General features: G+C 46.7%; 1 protein-coding gene across 4 annotated transcripts in view; it reads left to right on the forward strand.

Annotated features, from left to right (window-relative positions):
• The window catches only part of PAK4 (p21 (RAC1) activated kinase 4), a 93,536-nt gene that overhangs the window by 36,450 nt on the left and 35,233 nt on the right, over window positions 1-21,853 (forward strand). Inside the window, exon 1 of one of the 4 annotated variants that reach the window (XM_037884337.2) lies at window positions 2,603-2,857. The exons of 2 other annotated variants lie outside the window; for them this stretch is intronic. Coding sequence is in view for 1 of the 2 variants with exons in the window: in XM_037884336.2 (XP_037740264.1) it covers window positions 8,664-8,688 (25 nt within the window). In the remaining variant the exon portion in view is untranslated. Of the gene's footprint in view, window positions 1-2,602; window positions 2,858-8,621; window positions 8,689-21,853 lie in introns of those variants that run through there. One more of the 4 variants, XM_037884336.2, reaches the window with a different exon arrangement.

Genomic DNA, 21,853 nt, shown 5'->3' on the forward strand with positions numbered 1-21,853 from the left:
CTTAATTTACTTGGCTTGATTTTGTTTGCTCTTTGCTTTCTGGTGTTGAGATCTCTAGGGGTCAGGTTTTTCAAGCTTTTCTCCTTAACCATGAGGGTTGCTTGGTTGTTCTCTTCCCTCCCATCCCGGGGAAAGCTGTGATTCTTAGGCACTCCAGGAGCTGGGGCATTGAGGGAAAAATGCATAAAATCGCAAGGGTTTGGAACACTGCGACGTAGACTATTTGGGAACCCCTTGCTCTGAATCAAACTGGGGTTTCTGGCTTCTGTTCGCAGACCATCCTCTGATTTCTTAGGGTAGTGAATAAGATGAAGTGAGCTGTAGCTCGCGAAAGCTCATGCTCAAATAAATTGGTTAGTCTCTAAGGTGCCACAAGTCCTCCTTTTCTTTTTGCGAATACAGACTAACACGGCTGTTACTCTGAAACCTGAATAAGATAGGTATTCATAGATACTAGTATGGAAAGGACAAACCACTTCGCGGTTGTGTGGCTCAGTTTCCCTTTCTCTCAAATATCTAAAATCCCTCTCTGTGGGTGTTACTAGGCTTTAATGATTGAGGCTGATAAAGTCTTTTGAGATCAGGTGAAAAGTGGTAGAGGTGCCATAGGGTTGGTTTTGTAAAAGTGTCAGGGACTGACCTGTGTGGCTGCTGAATTTATTGCCCGGGGGGGCGGGGGTCCTTTAGAATTGCTGTTTTTGTAAGTCAGTTGTTATGGGGGTCCATTTGCCGAGTAGGGAAATACCCCACTAGTGACAGCTGTTGGGCGAGCAGCTGCTTGCGGTGCTGGTGGGGGGAACCTGCCAGCTTTTCCTGGAGGAATTTTTCCCCTTTTGGGTTTTCAAGCTGGCCCTACATTGGGTTGCCCCGTCCTCTGCCCTCCCTCCTTCCTCCTCTTTTGATCCTGATCCACTGACTGGAGCCCGTGACTGGCTGCTTTGTTTCAAACGTTGGCTGTTTCATTGGCTGCAGGCTCAAATCTTCTTGTGTTCTTGCTCCAGTTCTTGCTGGCTTTGCTTTTTAACCCTTGCCCTTCCAAATCCAGCGGACAGGGGGATGTGGGAGTCCAGCTGACCTTTTCATTTTATTAAGCTATCGCTCTTCCTGATTTCTACCAGATCTGGATGTGCTTTCAGTCCCAGATAGTTAGGGGCTTTTTTTTTTGTTTTTGTTTTTTTTAAAAACCCTGTTAAATTGCTACCTGTCAGGTTATTGCATAGTAAAACGACCGTAATTAATGCCTGGAACATGTAGGAAGGTTGTCAAGGCCTGAGATAAAACGTGACTTGTTTTGTTTTCTGTTAACCTGAAGGGAGAGTTTCCAATTTTGAGAGGTGGCTGGCGTTCAGTTACGCGGGTCGTCGTTGGTATTGGAAGCCATTCTCCCTTTGCACGCTGGTTCCTTGTGCGAAGGAGTTAATGCTGCTCTAGTTCTCTGATTTTTTGCCTTAGGTTCAGTTTCTGTGGCTGGCAGCCTAGTGAAGTGTAACTGCAAGATGAGGAAGGGAAGGAAAGTCCGGTTTCATTGTGTCCATTGCAGGGAACAGACTCCCTGGGCTGAGAAATAGGCACTCTTATTTGGTTGCTATGGGGAGCTGCCCATTCCTCTCCTCTGATAAGAGGGGGTGGGACTGCAGAATAAGAGTGGAAAGTGAGAACCTGTGGGGGGTGAGGGACTGGAGGAAATACCGTGTTACTAAAACCCCATTCCACACACTCTGTGCGCGCACAGATCATATCATGTAACTGTGTGACTGGACGAAAGGGGTGAGGTGGGTTAAATATAATACTTGTGCCTTCTTTTAATAAAATCTTGTTAGGTAGGAAAGCTAGAGGTAACTGGGGAGCTCTACCATCAGAGGGATTTGGGGTGGGGGTGAGGCGGAGGATCAGGTCACATCTAAGTCTTCTCTCTTTTTGTTTGTGCATGATTGCTGCTACAGCAGTGGCTCTCAACCTCTGGTCACAGACCTCAGGGGGGGTCCATGGATGCTGTCGAAGGGGTCTGCGAAAGACAGACTAGAAACTGACCAAACAGAGTACACGCACGCAGGCAGGCAGGCAGGGCTGCCACTTGGGGTGGGTGTCTTTGGGTTGAAAAGGTGGCTTGAGGGGCTGGTCTTGCCCACTGTTCCCTCTAAGCTGTGCGCGTGTGCCCGCGCACACAGATCCTAAACCCCACGCACACGGTGAAACACCGCACGCACAGAAATTTGCACAGAAACCCAAAAATTTGCACAGAAGAAATTTTTTGCAACACGGTCCCTCAAAAATTAGAGGGAACATTAGTCTTGGCTGACTCATTACACCAGCTACTGTTGTGATGGGTGCGTTATTAAATCCCGAAAGTTGGTCTAATAAAAGAGATTACCTCATCCACCTCCTCTCTCATAAATCGGAACGCACACAACCCCTAAGGTCTAGCAGAGAAACACAATCCCAGCTGCTCCTTCCCTGTCCTCTACTCCCAATGCAGCAGCTCGCTTGCCAAGAAGTAGGTGGTGCTATGCCCCCCCCCCCACCATACACACTCCCTGATCCCCAGTGCAGACCAATTGCTACTGATGTGGGGGGAGGCGCCTCACAGTTAGCAAGGTCAGAAATCTGGGTCTTGCTGAAACTGACGCCATGCATGCAAGCAAGCTGAGGTCAGGAGCAGCTGAGTTAGCGACTAAACCACCAGCCTCCTTCTCTATCAAGGAACAGAGCAAAGAAGGAAATCTAATCTCCTCTGGAGGGGGGGGAGGAATTGGTTATTTTTATCAACCTTTTTTTTCCCCCCCGGCATTATTTTTTCCTGTGCTCTGAGTTAGGGCTCTTCCTGCGCCCCCGGCTCGTTAGCAGAAGGATGGTGAAGGTGAGTGGTTTGCTGCCTGGTTGCTTTATGCTGAGTTCAACACAGGGCGTTTTTCGGAAGGGAGAGTTGACTCTGAACTGTCTCCTGCTGATTGGAGCTGGGGGTGGCCGTGTTTCAAAAGCTTGGAAGAACAAGGAGAGTCTCCCCGCCTTGAAGACAGGAGAAATGGACACCTGTTAGCAAGCTGGCTTTTGGGAGGTGGGTGGGGGACTTTCCAAAGGGAATATGGCACTTGTATCTGTCCCTTTTTTCTGCAGAATATATTTCCTGTCTGGGATGTGGGTGCGGGTTCCGTTTTCTTCCACGCTAAAGTAAAAAAAAGAACAAAACAAAAACCACCTCAGCCTTACTTTTGTGACAATCTGAGCTGCCCAGGTGTTTGGGTTTTTTTTGTTATCCCTGATAAAATTGGGGATGGCTGGGGAAAGTTTTCCCTTTCGTGTCCCCTCCTCAACAGCAGAGGTAAAACAAGAGCTGACTGTCTGTCTGATACAGGACAAGTATCTTTAAATCTTTAAAAATGAACCCTCCAGTATGCACACTACATTCAGTTCCAGCTGCAACCTGCTTTTAGGTTGATTGTATAGGAAGGCTTGTTCGTATGTCTGAGTCAATGATCGGAAAAATTTAGTGACTGTTCTTGGGATCAGATTTTTTTTTATGTGGATGTCACAAAACATCAGCCTATCACCATCAATTGATGGTGATCTTTGGGATCAACAGAGAAGAGGAGATTTGGGAGTGGTATGTTTTGGGAGCATTGGGTGAAATTTGTGAAAAGGGGGCTTTGAGATCCTTGGATGAAAGACTACAGATGACCAAAGTGTGGTTATCTTTGTTCTGAGACCCTTCATTTTTGTCTGTATTCGCAAAAAGAAAAGGAGTACTTGTGGCAACTTAGAGACTAACCAATTTATTTGTGCATAAGCTTTCGTGAGCTGATGAAGTGAGCTGATGAAGTGATGAAGTGATGAAGTGAGCTGTAGCTGATGAAGTGAGCTGTAGCTGATGAAGTGAGCTGTAGCTCACGAAAGCTTATGCTCAAATAAATTGGTTAGTCTCTAAGGTGCCACAAGTACTCCTTTTCTTTCTTTTTTGTCATTACTCTCCAGAAAAAATATTTTTTTGCCTGCAGCATAATAGAGTTTGAATGCCATTGAACTTAAGTAGACTGATATTTGGAGTGAAAATTCCAGGAGCAAACTCAAGACAACTGGGTAGATCTTTTTCATGCCAAACTCCTTCTGTGGTTATTAAATATTCTTAGCAGCCTCTTCATATAAGGTTGATATGTTGTGGTTTGCCCTGAATTACCTTGCTGTTCTGTGAAGAAATAACTTTCCCTTCTAAACATGGTTTTGAAATAAAATTTTGCTGACACTCAGATCAGGGAAAGGGGGGTGGCCTGTTTGAAGTGTCATCCCAGTTTTACTCTGCGGACAGTTGGTTTACAGAAGGCCATGTCTCAGAACTGATTAGCTCAGTGGTTCTCAAACTTTTGTACTGGTGACCCCTTTCACACAGCAAGCCGCTGAGTGCAACCCCCCCTCATAAATTAAAAAAAATGTTTTTATATATTTTAACACCATTATAAATGCTGGATGCAAAGCGGGGTTTGGGGTGGAGGCTGACAGCTCGTGACCCCCCATGTAATAACCTCATGACCCCCAGTTTGAGAACCCCTGGATTAGCTGCTTAAGGACTATAGAATGGGTCCTGAATCTTCAAAGTAACCCTCAATGTAGTGACAGCCTTGCAAGGACTTGGGTGCCAGGGCTTTTGGACAGCTGCGTTGATGGGTGTTTAAGGTTTAGTTAAATTGTTGATAATGCATAGCTTTTATAGCACTTTTCATCAGCAGATTTCAAAGTGCTTTGCAAAGGAGGCCGATACCATTATCCCAATCTTACAAATGGGGAAACTGAGGCACTGAGGGGTGAAGTGACTTGCCCAACATCACCCAGCAAGCCAGTAGAACCACTGGGAACAGAGCTCAGGTCCCCAGAGTGACAGTCAAATGCTAACAAGGCCGCATTGTGTATGTTTTCCTCTTCAGCTTTTGGTAGAAGGGGGATGGGGAGGTGGTATGTGCCTCTGATATAACTTAATATTTTATTATGACATGATTTCAGTGAACCTTCTTTGTCCTTGCTATTTGGTCTTATCACTGCAAGCGTAACACACGTTGACTTTGTGTAGAGAAACTTACAAAGGGTTTCCTACCGGTTTAGCTGAGAGCCAGAGCGTGGACAAGGTTCTGGAGGTCAGACCTGTCTTTTTGGTGTGTTTTTTGTATAACATTTAATTAGACAGACTTCTCCACAGGTTTAACTACGGCTAGCTCTGGCTGCTGGAGCTTTGTCTTCTCTGAGGCACCTTCTGTCTATCGCTGGTTCAGCTGACCTGATATTATGCCTGGTAGGATTTCTTGGTAAGCTCAGTGGGGCAGAGATTGTTGGTCTTTTTGTTCTGGGTTTGTATGGTGCCGACCGCAATGGGGCTGTGGTCCATTATCATCTCGTAGATGTTGCCACAATAGAAAGAACTCCTTTTCACAGCCATGAGAAGCAGCAGTGGTATAGTCATAGGTAAACTGAGTTTACCTACTTCTCATTTGGGGAACACGAGGTTTAGTTTAGGTTAGCTCACCCCCCCCCCTTTTTTTTTTTTAACTACTACACCATTGAGCTCCGATGTTCTTTTCAGAAAACAGAATGGGTTTAAAAACAGAGGTAAGCGTGCAAAGTGCATAAAGCTGTTTTTTTGTTTCCTTTTGGTAAAGGGTCGGGGGGAGCGAGAACTTACTCTGACCAGTGTGCCTAAATCAGGATAATGCAGATCTGGTTTTGGAGTCGTTTTTTGAGCTTCATGTTGATCTATTTATAATTTGTCCGTACTTATAGCAGAAAACGTACCTACCAATGTATAAAACCCCAAAGCAGCCTGTTTCCGGGTTATATCTGATCCTGAAGAACCAAGTTTTTTGTCAACCCACTGTTTTTCTTGCAATCAAACTCTCTCTGCCTCCTGATCTTTTTAATTTTTTCGGTGAAGGTGGTGGTAAACTCTTAGCCAGGGGCAAAACTCTTAACTCTTGGGTGTATGCTGGCAGGAAGGAGTGCTCTGGCTGGTGTGTTATTTATCCAGGGCTGCTAAAAGTGTTGGTTAATGGCTGACTAATTAAACAAGGCAGAGAGATAAAGGGAATGTGACCTGCGTTAGGACAGCAGGCTGCGGAATGTAGCTCTAACTGGAGCACAGTTTGGTATCTAGCAGTGAGCGGGGAGCAGCAAGGGGAAAGCTGGCTTCTTGGCAGGGTAGGGGAAAGTTTAGACCAGTTGGGCAAAACGATCATGAAAGTTCAGCCGCTGAGGTACAAAATCTACTTGATGGTGGCAAAGCTAACCTTTTCCCTTGCCTCTTGCAAAAATCACCCTGGATTCACAGATTCCAAGGCCAGAAGGGACCATTGTGGCTATCGCATTTGCCCCAAATAACTCCTAAAACATAATGTTTTAGAAAAAACATGAGGTAGAAGTTTGCAAGGGGAGCGCTTATTCCAAGGTTGAATAATCGGATGGCAGTACCTTATCTTATGGCTCTTAAGAGAGATGCTGATGAAAAGCCCTGTGTAAGAGCGTGGTGGTGGTAATATACTAATATTTCATGTATATATGTAAAAATACATCTCTAGTAAACTCCCATTTACTTCATTGGAAGCAGGCTTAAGCCAAACACCAGTGCTTTTGAAAATGCTGGCCCGAAAGGATAGTGAATTCCTGCTTTTTCCTCAATAAGGCTCAGATCCTGCTTGAGCTGAGCCTCTTCGTCTCCTGTAGAAATCCTTATGACCCATGTTTTCAGTCCGGGTAGCTGTGCCATTTGTCTAGGAAGGTTTCTGCTTGTAAAGAGAAACTTGACCAAAGTTTGTAGCAAGAAACTCTCTTGGGGAAGTGAAAGGAGGGTGTGAGGTGATTCCACTTCATTCAGTGCCTAGTTAGCGTCTGAGACTTGTGATACTGAGTCATTAAGTGGAAGTGGTGTGAAACTGTTAATGCCCTGCAGAAGGAAGGGAGTTTTCCTGAATGTTACAAAAGCTGACTACATAAAACCAGAGTGACTAATAGGGAGGCACAGTTGTGGGTATTGAAGCTTTTACTAGTCATTTGCACAGGTGACTATAGTCAGCAGTGGGCCGTTAGCCCAGATTTCGCCGAGCCAGTAAACCAGGTCAGTGACTAGTGTCTGTGGATGCCAGGTCTCTGTAAAGAGAATGACTTGAGGGTGAGGGCTGGGAGCTCAGTTAAATTTGGGGCTCTTTAATAGGACAAAAGGATATCGTGAAAATCAAGGATTGGATGCACAGAGGTTGTCTCCCATTGCTGTTTTTATTAATCCTTATGTCTATTATGGTAGAGCCTAGGGCGAGCCAAGATTGGGGCCCTCTAGTGTTTGGTGCTGTACACAGAGTAATAGACTGTCCCTGCCCCAAAGAGTTTACAGTCAATGAAGGGGCAGTATATGCTACTCCCTGCAAAGAAACTGGATGGAGGTAGAGGCATCCGTGTGGGGAAAGATGTTCCCGGTACTCCACAAATACCAGCTCGGCTTGCTCTGTGCTCCATGAATACCAGATGGCTTTGAGATTCATTAAAGGATGTGGGGGGTGGTAAGGGAAATCTCCAAGATTAAGAAAGTTCTTGCTGGTTAGGAAGGAGGGTCTGTCCAGGTGCCTGAAATACACAAGCAGCCACTGATGCCTTCCCACTTCAAGGGAGGGATCAGGTGAGGAACCGCTACGTGTTTGGGTGAATAAAAGTGTCAGTCACACCCCGTGAGTCCAGAACTCTGTCCCAAAGGATCAATTTGACAGCTTGTGCCTTGCGCCGGATGTGAAAAAGAGGCCGTTCTCCTTTTGTGGTCACTAAAGGTCCGATGGCATTTTTGGCAAGAGCAGGGAACACTCTCTTGATAGCCCAGGGCTTAGTTTAGGAGATCTGTGTGTTGTTCCTGGCTTCTCCCCGGATTCCCTGTATGACCTGGGCAAGTCACTTATTAGCTCTGTTCCTCCATTTCCCTAGATGCAAAGAGAGGGGTAATACTCGTCTCAGCAGCCCCGGGGTAGGCATTAATGCATTAAGTATAGAAAGCTCTTGGAGATCCTCTGACAAGGGTGTTATAAAAGTGCAGAGTATCATTTAACTCCTGTGTGAATTCAAATGTATGTAATTCCACTTACTCACAAATCCCTTGCAACTTTATTAGGCTACAGGCTTATTCGCTTCCTCTTCTAAGCTATTGTGTAAGCTGCTGTTTGTTGTGAAGCAGCTGCCACGTTCCACCCAAGAGATGGCTGCATTTCAGTGATAAAGGGGAAATGGATTGTATCCGTATGGGGTTTACGGAGTTGAGACGCAATAGAACGCCTCTGTTTTCGTATGGTGGATTTTTTTGGTCTTGGTACCTTACCTTTTTGTTGTGGGACTGGAAAAGTTTCCAGTGACACTAGCAGAAGCAGGTCCCCGTGGGAAGTCGGTAAGGCTAAGTGCTGGAGTTCAAGAATAGTGTGGGCGGGATCTGACTCCTGGCCTGGGAGGAGCAAGTGGGCAGGCCAGCTGGTTGATGCTGGAATGCAGTTCCGTCTTGGAAGGTGGGAGGAAGCTTCAAACCAACCAACTGGCTTCTGTGGAAGGAGGTGCAATGAGACACTGAGGAGGAGGGGCCTAAAAGTAATAAATAGGGAACATATGTGTTTGAAGTTGCTCCCTGTGACTGCCACACAGCCTCCTGCAGTACCCGGGCGGAGATGAAGTCCCAGGAAGAATGGGCTTGTAAGTTTCTTTTGAATGCATCTTTGCCTTTTCCCTGTGTAACTGGGTCTTCTGCCGCAATACCCAAAGCTTTTAGCTAGATTTCAAGGATGGGATTTTCTGTGTAATCTACTTTCACCTGCATGTTTCTTCTCATGTAGCTTGGGGGCCTTGTAAATTGCACAAGTAAATGCTCTGTGATCCTTTCTGGCTGCCTCATATTTCAAAGGAGTTTGCTCTGAGGACGCATCTCTAAGGCCTGGTATCCTAGTGGTTGTATCTGTGATGGCCAGATGTTTTCTGATTTTTGTTAGTGGAGGTAAACGGGGACTGAGATGTGGGGGAGCTCCAAACAAATGAGAGAGATGAAGTACAGCCAGGCATACTGCATCTTTGCGATGTGTCAGAATTGAAGTCTGTTTAAATATTTCAGCATTAGTTAGCGGAACAAGAGCCGATCGGCTGGGGTGAAGTCAGTGGAGAGGTATCTATGGCACACGCTTTGTTGGTAGGTGCTGTAATATGAAGAGGGTTTTTTTGGGGGGAGACAGATCGGGCTCTCTTCCCCCTCCCGTGCTTCGTGTAGAGCTTCTCCATTCCATGGAAATTATGGATCTGATGGGCCTTTCCAGACCAGCCAATATCTGGATGGGGGAAAGAAGAATGTGGCTGTTTCATGAGGCATCAGTCTCCATTTGTTCTCTCATTTAGCACTTTGAGAAACAAATTGTTTAAAACAAACAAACAAACCCCCAAACAAACAGAGAGTGGCCCAAACCGCCAGGCTTCCTTTTGTTTGTTTTAACAGTCTGCTCCCATGTTCTTGATCTCTGTGTTAGCTGTTTGTGTTTCTGCTGTGTTGGCTGCTTTTATCGACAAACTGGTTTTTTTTCCCCCTGCTGTCAGGCTGCAGATGCTGCATCAGGGTTGGACCCCACTTTGGTGCTGCATAGGGGGAGAAATCTTGCCATCCAAACCGCTGCTGGTGTCATGATGGTCTGTCGGGATTATCTCAATTAGCTGCCCCGCTAACGTAAAACTAGTCCTCATGCAACCACGGTAAACTGAAGGATTATTATAGGATATGAAGTGTTCTGCAAAGGTACAGAGAGAAAAGGGTGGAGGGCACTTTTTTTGATGTTAAAAACCTTGAAGGGCGCAATGTTTGAAGTATCAGAGGGGTAGCCGTGTTAGTCTGTATCCACAAAAACAACGAGGAGCCCACCTCTGAAGAAGTGGGTTTTTTACTCACGAAAGCTTATGCCCAAGTAAATTTGTTAGTCTTTAAGGTGCCACCGGACTCCTCATTTTAAAAAAAAAATGAAATCTTTGTTTTCAGATTTTGCCATTTTGTTTTCGGGCGAGTTAGACACACTTACATCAATTTGCAGATTTACAAAGCTGTCGCCTGGTCAGGGCGCTGGGAATTTTACCCAGTGATAGGCTTCAGTCTTGCACTTTATATCAAGGGGAGCAGTGTAAGGGACTATGAAGTCAGGGACACTGTGCGTCAGCTCAGATCCAGCTGTGAAGCCTCCCCTAATCAGATTAATACATAGTGTCTCTAGAATCGTTGGGATCAACAAGCAGCGTATGGATTGCTGCTATTTCTGTCGTGATGAGGGGTCTGGCTAGCTGTGGGTGTCTGCTAATGGGTAAAGAACTTTTTGAACTGGTGACCTACAAATCCAGAACAGGTCTGTAGTCACCCGAACAACCTGATTGTTCAATGGTTTATGTGAGGTGGCAGCATTGAGTGTTAATCCTTGTGGACAGGTGCCAACATCATTCTTGGCAGGCTCTGCACCGGGGTCATGGGGATGGAAATACTCTGTCACCATTTGTCCTTCCAGGTCATGGGCGAGGCACTTGGCCAGAGGGGAGGTTTGCCGTGCGGCTGCCTGGATTATACGTGTTGTGTGGCTTAGAAGGACTTTCTGTGCAGTGTCTAGTACAACGAGTTCCTAATCTATGCCTAGGTGCTTCACTAACACAAATAATAAACAATAATATTAGACTGGGATTTTTCAACTGCAGATTCAGCTGCCTAACTCCCTAGGGGCCTTTGAAAATTCCATCCTTAAGCCTGGTCTATGCTTAAAATTTAGATCCAGCTAGCTACCTATAATAACAACAGTGAGAGATTCACACTCCTGAGCGCCATAGTTAAGATGACCTAACCCCCCAGTGTAGGTCAATGGAAGAATTCTTAGGTCAACCCAGCTACCGCCGCTCGGAGAGCTGGATTAATTGTTGCGACTGAAAAACCCCTTCTGTTGCTGTAGGAAGAGGCTACACTAGAGCGCCCACAGTGTAGATGTGGCCTCAGTTTCCAGAAGTCTCCATCTCGCATCTTTCACCACCACTAAATTCACTCTAAAAGCTTTAAGGACCTGATCCAGTCCGGGGCCTGACTAGTACTTGAATGGAAGACCACCTGCGGATCCCAGCTGCTGCTGTCAGCGGCCTTTCTTTACCATTTTTCTCCTTGTCTTTGTCCGCCCCCCTCCCCTCCCCAGTATTCCCTCTGGAGTTAGTGGCGTTACTTGCAGGAGTAAAGTTTGCATGATAGAGGCCTAAATAGTTCATCAAGTCAGAAGGAGAAGAAGCACGAGTCCTTCTTCAATTCTGCTGCCTGACCAGTAAGTTTAACCGTGTTTCTGTGTGTTGCAGAGGCAGATCCATACATACTCCTGGTGCCTCATGATTGAGAATCTGCTTTATGTTCACTGTTAACCCCCCTGACCTCTGTCGCCTAACTAAGACTGCTATGCCCACCCACTGCTGCTTTGAGGAGGCCAGGATATTTGCAGATGTTTTTCTTTGTCTGGTTCAGAGCATTCAGCTGATAATTCACCAGCGTCAAGAGTTACAACAGGGATGAATGTGGCTCTGGAGTTTTCCTAAGAAGGTGTAGATTTCCTCTTGCTTTTTCCCTCCTCCCCCCCGTTACAAAATTTGGCCCACATCTGTTTTTTGAGTTAGCTTTTTGTTCAAAAGTGGAAACTCTTACTAGCTTGTTTGTTCATACTGCGGACTTAACTTGCCTCTTAGAAATGTGCGCAGTTGAATCTGAGGATTTTTGGATTGAAATAGATTGCTTTGACAAGTGCCTACATCTCAATGTGTCTGAGAAACTTGGTAAAGGGGTTGCCGCATATGCTCGCCTACACCAGAGGAACCAGCCAGATGACTGTGCCAACCAGTTGCATTTAATAACTTTTGTATTATGGAATTGGCTAGGATGAGCCAGCTGACGGGTTGTCACCCGGTCTCTAGTTTATTAGCTTTCCGCTGTTCTTCTTCTGACCCGGGACTGTGGTTTCTGTCTTCCTTTTTTTTCTAAAGTGTCCCTGTGATGCATTCACTGGATGGCCCATATCCGCTTGAAGATGAGCAGGTGACTATAAGGCCACCAGCACTGCCTATAATAGTGAAGTTGTAGGTGAGCAGAGGGAATAGCTATGCGTTGAGGCTTGGGTTTGTGTCAATGACCAGAAATATTCTTGTCTGACCCAGGTGGCTGGTGAAGGGAACATTGGATTACAAGGGCTGTGCATTTACCAACTGCTAGAAGTGTCGCCTTTCAGATGAGAAACACATTGTTATACTGAGAGTTTCTTTCTTGTCCGTTTGTTGGATTGTTAACTCCTCAAGGCATGCATGGATCGTGATTTTTATCTTGTGCAGGGTTGGGGCCACAGTTGGTACTTGAACAAATGAGAGCTTGGAAAACAGGTTTGATATCCATCCCCTGTCACGTTATCAATGGCTAAGAAGATCTCTCTCTCTCGTGCTCACTTTCGTCTTCGCTCCAGAGTGTACTCTAGCTCATTTGGTTGGATTTCCTTTCCTCTAGATATAACTTGTCTTGTCCAAAGGAAGGAAAAGGATGGGTAGGTGAGAGGATGGTGCTTGTCAGAATCATCTTGGATGGACAAACCCTTCATCTTCTCTGTGCCAGTTTCTGGAAAATTTCTTTGTTTCTGTAGTGATTTGCCAGCACTTTGAACTGCAACTGGGCAGGACCAAAGCTGTATCTTTGATTTTTATTTATTTTTTTTTTTTAAGAGGACACAGATGCTTAATGATGTAAACAGACGTTCATTGTTGCCTGGCTTTGTTTCTACAAGAAAAAATACATTTGGGTTCACCCCATGGCCAGATTTCCTGTGTAATGCCAATCCAGAGCACAGCTCTAAGCCCTCTGTAAAACCCTCTTGAGTCTGCTTTGAACTTTGCGTAGTGGAGTTTCTGAAATGGTAATAACAGACCATCCAGTGTCAAATTCCTGATCTGAGTCTGTTTTTAAAAACCCCCAACTCAGAACACTGATCTGGAAACACTATCTTTAAATCTGACGCTCTGTTTTAAAACCTCTGCCTCCCCCCCACATAAAGAGGAATATTGGCACTTTGATTTCTGCCCAAGATCAACAAAACTACACCCAAGTACAAGTGCTTTGTACTTCACTAAAAAGGAATGGGATCAGGCTGTACAGCTCACAGCTGGAACCCCTGGACTCCCTGGCACCGCAGTTCGGACCCCAGCTGGGTCAGCTCAACCCCTTTATTCTTTTGGAGGCAGATAAACTGGGGTCCAGGAAGGGAGTTAAAGGGTCATGGGACTGGAAGGGGGCCTCCTGCGTCCATGAGTCCAGTCCTTGCTGTCACAGCCAACTCTGTGCGATCATCCCATTCATAAATGTATCAAGTGCCAATTTAGAACAAGTTTGGTGGTTTGCCCCCACTGCTACTGTTGCAAGGTTATTCCAGAGCCTCCCTCCTCTGATGGCTAGAAACCACCTTCTCCAGCCTCCATTGATCCCTGACTAGTTGATCCCCATTTGTTCTTGTGCCAGCATCGTCCTATAGCTTCAATAGCTCTTCTCTCTTTCTGGTGTTACCTGCCCCACCTGCCCCCAGTGTATTCATAGAGAGCCATCAGATCCACTCCCAGCCTTTGTTTTGCTAGGCTATACAAGCCTAGCTCTTTCAGCCTCCTCTCCTAAAGTAGGCTGCCCATTCCCCTGATCATCCTAGTCATCAGTCTCTGCACCTGTTCCCGTTTGGATTAATCTTTCATGCTGGACGGGTGGGAGGAATTCTCTTGAACAAATCATGCCCAAGCATTGGGAGTGGACATGAAAGACCCCATGGAGGCACCCCTCATGTGATTTCAGAAGATTTCCCTCCTTCATTCTGCATGCAGTGCGTCATGTACCTTCCTTGCTCAACGGCAGGTGCTTTGCAGTATGCATATAGCTTGCAAAGCCACTTAGCAATCCTTTTCGATTAAAGGCCCGTTGTGTTACTTCAGGTCAGTGATACTCAGACTTCAGTGGTCCAGGAGCCAAGAAAGAGCCACAGTAGCGTGAACTGATTGTTTCATTTTGTTTCTCTCTCTCTCTCTCTCTCATATATATACCGTGCATGTGTGTATAATATTCTCACAGCAAATTGACTGACCAGCTATTCTATAATTGGTTAATAACATAGTAAAAGCATCTTGATTAGCCAATAACTTGAATTGGTCGGTTGTTAATTGAATCGGTGTTTTAATATGTGCTGCAAAGAACCACTTGCAGCTCCCGAGCCTCAGTCTGAGTATCGCTGCTTTTGGGTGCAATATATGGGCCCGAAGAGTCAAAGGCCTGTAACTGACCAACATTAAACAGTTTTAAACAAGGTTCAGGGTTTGATATACAAAGACCTCTGCCTGTTGAGTACCATGGAGAAAACACCATTAGAAATCCGTTTGAACCTTTAATAAAAGAAAGAAAAACAGGTAAAGCGTTTGAAATGTAAAGTACTAAATAAGGCTTTCATTTTAACAACATCTCTTGTCTCTTTCTATCTACTCAGGGAAATTTTTTTAGAAAGACACTTCCGCCCCTCGTTTGACAGTCTCTTAGATGGTTTTACACTTGGTGGTAATTGTCCTTTTGGGGAAAGGGAAGACATTTACTCGAGATGGGCTGGAGCTGTTGTTGCTGTTAGTCTGTTCCTGTTTGCTAGAAGGCAAAACAAGACCATCACCCACCAGGGGAAAGAAAAGAACAGCAAAGATAGAAAATGCAGCTTCTGTCTCTGGTTCTGACTCTCACTTGTAACTTCGCTGCTGGAGGAGAAATAGGCCCAGCACATGGTCTGATCAGCCATTCTGAGACCTGGCAAGCTGCTGCCAGCATTGGACTGGGGAACAGCTGTTTTTGTTAAGCCACATATTAGACAGAAGGCAAAAGGATAGGGATAGGATAGAGAAGAAATACAGCAAGGAAGGAAGAGGAACACACTCGGGCAGGGGGTGGGGGGGAGATGTGACAAAGTCTTACATCCCAGGTGGTGGTCAGGATTTAGCCAGGCGGTGCTGTCATCTGGCTCCCTCTCTCTGGCCCAGTCTAGTCGGGACATCTCTCAGGATTAGGATGAGGAAGGTCCATGGTTCTAGGAGGTGGTGGGGGAGGCAGCCATATGATGCTCTCTTCTTCCTCTTCTCTTTTCTTTCAGTCAGCCAGCATTACGGTAGCCTCTCTGCCCGTCCATCTCTGTTAACTTCCCCCAAAGCCTGTTCTGTTTAAGAACCCCAAAAGCTCCCCATTGAGTTCACAATTTAAGGTAAATTTATAGGCCCAATTATCACTACAGGCACCATAGAAATATCATAACCCCCTTCGGGAGGAATCTCGTTTTGTGGTGGTGTTTGGGTCATTACCATGTGGGCTTTCCCTTTGAGCAGCATCTCCGTGACCCCACAGCATGCAAAGAGTTGCAGATCAGTCAGAACTATCCCTGATCCAGTCAGCGAGCTGTGGAGTAGCATCCACATTACTGAAACAGATACTTACTCTTATCAGTTGACTGGGATTTGGAAAACTTTGAGGGCTAACCCTACAGACAATACCTCATGCGAGCCAGGAGGCCACTGGGGCTGTTTTGTCTAATGATTGCTCATATGAGGTTTGGGCTCTTGCTTCAGTTGTCCCCATGGGGAGAAGCGCCCCATAAACATCTGCAGAGCTTACCCCCATGTCCTCCTTTGCCATCATGCCTACGAACAACTTGGCAGGAGGGGAAACTGGTGTGCTGTGATTGATACGGTCTCATAGTTTCCTTGTGCTCCTCTGTTTGTTTGTCTAACCTAGCACCATGGGGTCCTGGGCCATGATTGGGATTCCTAGGCACTACCGCAGTAGAAAGGCTTCGGTGGTAGAACTTTTCTTAACTGTTGTCCATATCTATGTAGTATGAGTGCCCCTCAGAAATTATGTATCCCTTGCTGGTCCTTCCCTGCCAGCAGAGGTAGACATGGACGATGGGCAGAAAGTTTGCGTGGGTTCGTGAGTAGCATGAATGTATGCAGAACTTTGCGGGGAAGGCAACCCAAAGAGGAGATGATTTCTGAATACCGCGAAGCCAGTGGTCTCATCTCTTCAAGGGGTGAGTTCCATAAGCCAGATTCTGTGAAGCTTCTGTCCGCAGCCCTTAGCAGCCTTCCTCCGTGGGTCAAGACAGTAGAACCTCAGAATTATGAACACCTCAGGAAGGGAGGTCGTTCGCAACTCTGAACAAACCGTGATGGTTCTTTCTAAAGTTTGCAACTAACATTGACTTCTACAGGTTTCAGAGTAACAGCCGTGTTAGTCTGTATTCGCAAAAAGAAAAGGAGGACTTGTGGCACCTTAGAGACTAACCAATTTATCTGAGCATAAGCTTTCGTGAGCTACAGCTCACTTCATCGGATGCATCCGATGAAGTGACTGTAGCTCACGAAAACTTATGCTCAAATAAATTGGTTAGTCTCTAAGGTGCCACAAGTCCTCCTTTTCTTTTATTGACTTCTACAGCTTTGAAACTTTGCTATGCAGAAGAAAAATGCTGTTTCCCCTTTATGTGTTAATAGTTTACGTTTAGCACAGTACTGCACTGTATTTGCTGCTTTTTTCTTGTTTGTTTTTTTTTTGGTCTCTGCTGCTGCCTGTGTACTTCTGGTTCCAGATGAGGTGTGCGGTTGACTAGTTAGTTCGTAACTCTGAGCTGCTTCTTGGGCTTCTCTGTGGGGGAAGAATGGAGCTGCCACCGGAGGCTGTGGACATTAAGATCCCTCAGTAGCTAGGGATGTAAATAATGTACAATTGTAATAGTTTAAACGGGTTAAACATTTAACTGTTAGGATCGGCTGCTATCCTGTGTGCCCGGGATCCCCTTCCTCTTAGTTAATCCTAATTTTTTCACTCACCGGCACCCCCCATTCACCCCACATGCTGGATAAAAAAGCATTTTCTGTTCTTCTATTTAGGCACCTAAATTTAAAATTTATTTATTTATTTAAGGAGCATAAGTTTGAAAACATGGGCTGTAATTTTTTCGCTGACCGTTTCTTGTCAGGTTTGCAACCAGATAACACTTACAGGACATGAAGTACGTCTAATATCTTAAAGCATCTCTACTCTGGGAGATTCCACGTGGTTGATACCCCTGTTTTTGTAAGAAAAGTTTAATTTGCTCAGTGGCGGCAAGGTCCAGGGGAGTTTCGCGGTTCTAGCAATTGTGGTATGTTTATGACCATCGAGCTTTAAAGCTGTTTGGCCTTTTTCTCATCAACTCTCAATTCCAGAGAGCCACGAACACAGTTCGGCGTGCATAGCTGGATGTTGCTCCGTGTGCCAGTTTGAGCCTTAAGGACGACAGGTGTCGAAATGTCACCAGATCTTGGCCGGCTTGGACTCGGGCTGTGAAAACATTAGGCAGTGCTGCCTGAAGTTGTTCCTGTCACAAAGGAGCAATGCCATGCTCTGGTTTTAATCCCGAAGAATATCTCCTTTCTTTATATTGCTCCTCCAGTGCCTGTAGCTACTGCAGAGTCCACTGATCTTCTCCGGCTCTCCCCTGGGTCCCAGGCAGAGGGGCCCCGCCACCCAAGGGCAGCATGAGGAGCACTGAGCAAATGGTCTAGTGATGTGGAAACATCCGCCATCCACAGCCTGCAGGAGGGAATGGCTTGTTATAGGGGAACCCCTGTACGTCAGTAGCCATTTGGGGCCGGGGGGTAGGTAGTGGGTCGGACCGAGTTGCAGTGCCTCAGAGCCATCGCAGGGTGGCTGGTTCCCGCGGCAGTCGTGTTACTTGGCATATATTGAATGTGGTGTCGAGTTCTGTGATTTATTTTTGGTGGCTCTCCTTGACTCCCACTTGATTAAGAGGTTTCTTGAGGGTCAAGTCTTGGTGTGTTTTAGTGGGTAGTTCTAGATGCAGGGAGATGACAGCCAGGGCTGTGGTGGATTCTCTTTTCGAAGCATTAAAAGACAGACTATGTTGAAGAAGCAACATGCAGCATATTCTTTGGGAAAGATCCTCAGAGTCTAAGCCTTCTCTTGCTCTTCTGCCAGGGCTGAAAGGTCGAACAGGACAGGGCAGAGAAGACTCTGTATGCTCCGTCTGGGCTCAGGAGGCTGTTGTTTCTGACCATGTCAGTGTCACGGTCTGACTGTTCATGCATACCGCAGACCATCTGCCTGGCACAGCCTGGAGTGAGAAGCGGGTTGTGTTTTCCAAAGATTAGCTAGGGAGGATGCACTCTGAATATCCAGTGCTGAAGACCTTTTTCTGCTTTTTGAATTTGGGACACATTTTCTTGTGACATTGGGAGACTCCTCTCCATTCCTTTAATGCGAAGTGACTGTCCTGAACACCAGCTTCCCCAGACTTCAGCTTGATCTTGGGTGAACTCCCATGGCTAGTAACAGAGGGATTCCTGCTCCTGTCTACATGTGGCTGAGATCTTCTCTGTTCTCTAAGCAGTCAGGAGGAGAGTTGTGGGAAGAAGGCGGCTTAAGCATAATGCTTTTGTGAACTCTGGTACAGAGTGCCTGCCCCTCTAGGAGCCAGGTTGTAACAGAATGTGGTGCTAGCATCCTTCCCCTTCCGATTTCAGAACATGTGCGTTTTCGGTTGGTATCGAACTCAATTTCCCAGGTGTGCTACAGTGCATTGGAAACCCGGGCTCAGACTCGGGTTTGAGCCCCACCCCCATATTGTCCACACACACACACACACACACATACATCTGTCTGACTTGAGTCAGCAAGCACTCGGGTCCCAGGCCCCATCCAGGGAGGATGGGGTCTACGCACAAGCCCTGCTGAGACTCTGGTCCAAACCCTACCACTTTGCAGCGTGGACGCAGCTCAAGCCGTGGAAGGTCTGTGTGGTTCAGCAGGGACACGTTAGCCCTGTGGTAAGACCTGGCTCCAGCAGTTATAAACCTAGGTTTACAATGCAGTGTGGATGCTCGAGTATGGGCTTGGTATTTTTAAGTCCACATGCCCAGGTCCCACAGATATGGGTCCACAGAGCCATGTAGACATACCCATAGAGCCTTTCATCTCTAGGCCACTGGTTCTAATCCAGGTCAGTAGTGAAACAGTGGGGAGCTATCTGGTGGTGGCCAATGAGCTGCTGAGGCTCGGACCGATTCCCATCGGGCAGGTATCCATATCATGAACAATACCCACGCTTGATGCTAACGACATCCCCTCGTCCGCCCTCATTAGAGGCTGAGGATTGAGTAGACCGTGGAGACGAAACCCCCCCGACCTGTAGAATTGGTCTCTTCTGCTCCTAGTTGATGCACTGTGGGCTGGGTTTACAGGGCTTCCGAGAGGGGGGTGGGTTTGAGGCTTCTGGAATGTTGGATTGGGGCTGATGTTAGTCTGATCAGAATGTACCTAGCTATCCGGAAATTGACAAAAGGCCTTCAGGTAGTCTGACGTGAGGGGTAGCCTGGGGAGAAAAATCCAGCCTCGTTGTTCTACATCATTTGTGGTGCTGGGCAATAGTCTAGAGTGCCCAAGAAGTAATTTGCCAGGCGCTGCCGTTAGTGGCCTCTATCTTAATTTACTGTGTAGCAGGTAACTGCCCAGGGAAAGCCCAATTCTGCTTCCGCTCAAGTGCGGGGGGAAAACTTGGACAGGTTTCAATGGGAGCAGGATCGGGCTCAGCGTTTACAGAAATCATAGACCTGTAGGACGGGAAGGGACCTCCGTAGGTCATCTAGTCCAGTCCCCTGCACTGAGGCAGCACGTGCATCTTCCGAGATAGATGGGATTAGAAATTGGTGCTGGTGAGCAACTCTGTCCTGACCCTGCAGTTTGCGCAAGGAAGGTGTGAACCTGCTGCTGCCCTGGAATGGGGTCTAGCTCTGCTTCCTTCTAGTCCTTTTTACTTAGCTGCTTGGAAGCCAGAAAAGGGGCAAATGGGATGGCGGGGAGAAAGAGTGTTTTCTAAAGTTGGTTCCTCTTGGGAAATGATTAAAGCCATAAAGGGATTATTCTTCAATTGCTTGATTAGCTTCTAAACATTGGCACTTTAAAATGTTTGAGATATTTAGTTTCACTCTAAATATAAGGTGCCTCGTGGCCCAAGTCCCAGGAATCCTTTTGCCTTTCTCTCTAGCACCTTTCATCCATGTTCTTGTGAGTGGGGCTGATTATCACCTTTTTACAAGTAGGGAAACCGAGGCAGAGTGGGGCAGTGGTTTACCTGAAGCCACATAGTGGCAGAGCAAGAAATAGAACCCACAATTGCTGACTCCAGTCTCTCTTGTTCCAGCCACTAGAGATCATGCGTCTCCATGCTCCTGGGCTCTCTTCCCAGCTATCTGTCCTCAGCAAGCTGACGGCTGGACTCTCTCCCACGGGCAGGAGAGATCATGCTCTCTGATCTCTACTCTAAGCAGTGCCTGAGAGAGGAGGACAGCTCTGTGAAGTTACAAGCAAGGGATTGCCTGTTAGGTCACTGCCAGATTTAGATTCACGTTCCAAGGCAGCTTGCCTGTGTGCTCTTCTCCTTGCACCTTAATTGCTAGAACTTCATTTTAATGGTTTTATTTTCTTCCTAGTTCTAAATTTAAATATTAATCCAAAATCAGGGACAACTGGCAAGCAAGTAAGGCAAAATGCCTTCAGGTCAGGGATCCAAACCCGGGTGTTCTGTTGGAAGAATAACAACACAAGTACAAGTTATTTAATATGGGAAGCGGAGAGTAAATGAAGGAAGAAAACACAGGATCACTTTGACTGGGAATATATTTATCCTGTGCCTTTGAGATCTCAGGGCTCTAGAACACGACTGGTCTTCTCTGTGCACATCCAGAGCTGGCAGCCTTGGGATTCTGCTTCCCATGTGGAAACGGGGAAGTGACTGGCCCAAGATATCGCAGTGGGTTGGTACAATTGCAAAGGGAACCCAGTAACAAGCCCTAATATATCTGAGGGCACATCCATCCCATGATTCCTAGCGCTGCAGGACCATGAATTCTCCTGCAGTATGCTGTGGGAGAACTGGTGAGTTCCTTCTGGGCCCGTGCGGGGGGATAACGGGCAGGCCTTGGAGGACTAACAGCACTCAAGTGGAGCTCGCAGAGTGGCTGTGTAGCAGCTGCCAGGCTGTGCCCACTCGAGCTGTAGCTTATACGGCTTCAGGCCAGCCAACCCAAGTTAACAGCACTACCATGGGCGAGTGAAGGGTTATCTGCATGTGGACGGAAGCTGAGTTAAGGTCAACACTCGCTGCAAACCAACCCTAGAAAGCAATCACACGCGCCTTCCTTGCAAAGCCTCCCTTGCCAGAGTTGGCGATGAAGCTGAGCCCTGAGTTGGATGGGTGACCCTGAACTCCCCAGTCACCCCTGGCAGAGGTCCCTCCAGTTCAGGGTTGGGTGGAGGAAGCTTGCTATGTCTCTTGCGGTGCACCTGCTCTTTAGAAAAAGGCCTCCACTTTCTGGGGCTGTCACTCCAGCACCATTCACTGGAGCTAGCTTAATTATGTAAAAATAAATGATTTCTTTTTCCCTTTGGAACATCAATTAGTTTTACATTAGACACTGGAGCTGCATATGGTGGCTGGTTCCCATTAATTAAAAGTGCTTATTTTTAAGCAGAAAATTATGAGGTGAAACGGGCCAGATTTTGTATCCTGCCATCTCAGCGCTGACTCGAGTTTTCTAGGTGCTCAGGTTGCTCTGTGTGTGTGTGTGTGAGAGAGAGAGAGAGAGCGCGCTAGCTGGCTCTCTGGGATTGCCCTGGCTGTTTTCTCTTTTACTGTTGGGTTTGGTTCTGTTTCCCAGTTGGTTCAGGGCTGCTTGAGACTTTCTGTCGCAAGGCAAATAGCATCTGGTACTGGAGACA

Source organism: Chelonia mydas, chromosome 23, assembly GCF_015237465.2.
Source record: "Chelonia mydas isolate rCheMyd1 chromosome 23, rCheMyd1.pri.v2, whole genome shotgun sequence".
Lineage (NCBI taxonomy): Eukaryota > Metazoa > Chordata > Testudines > Cheloniidae > Chelonia > Chelonia mydas.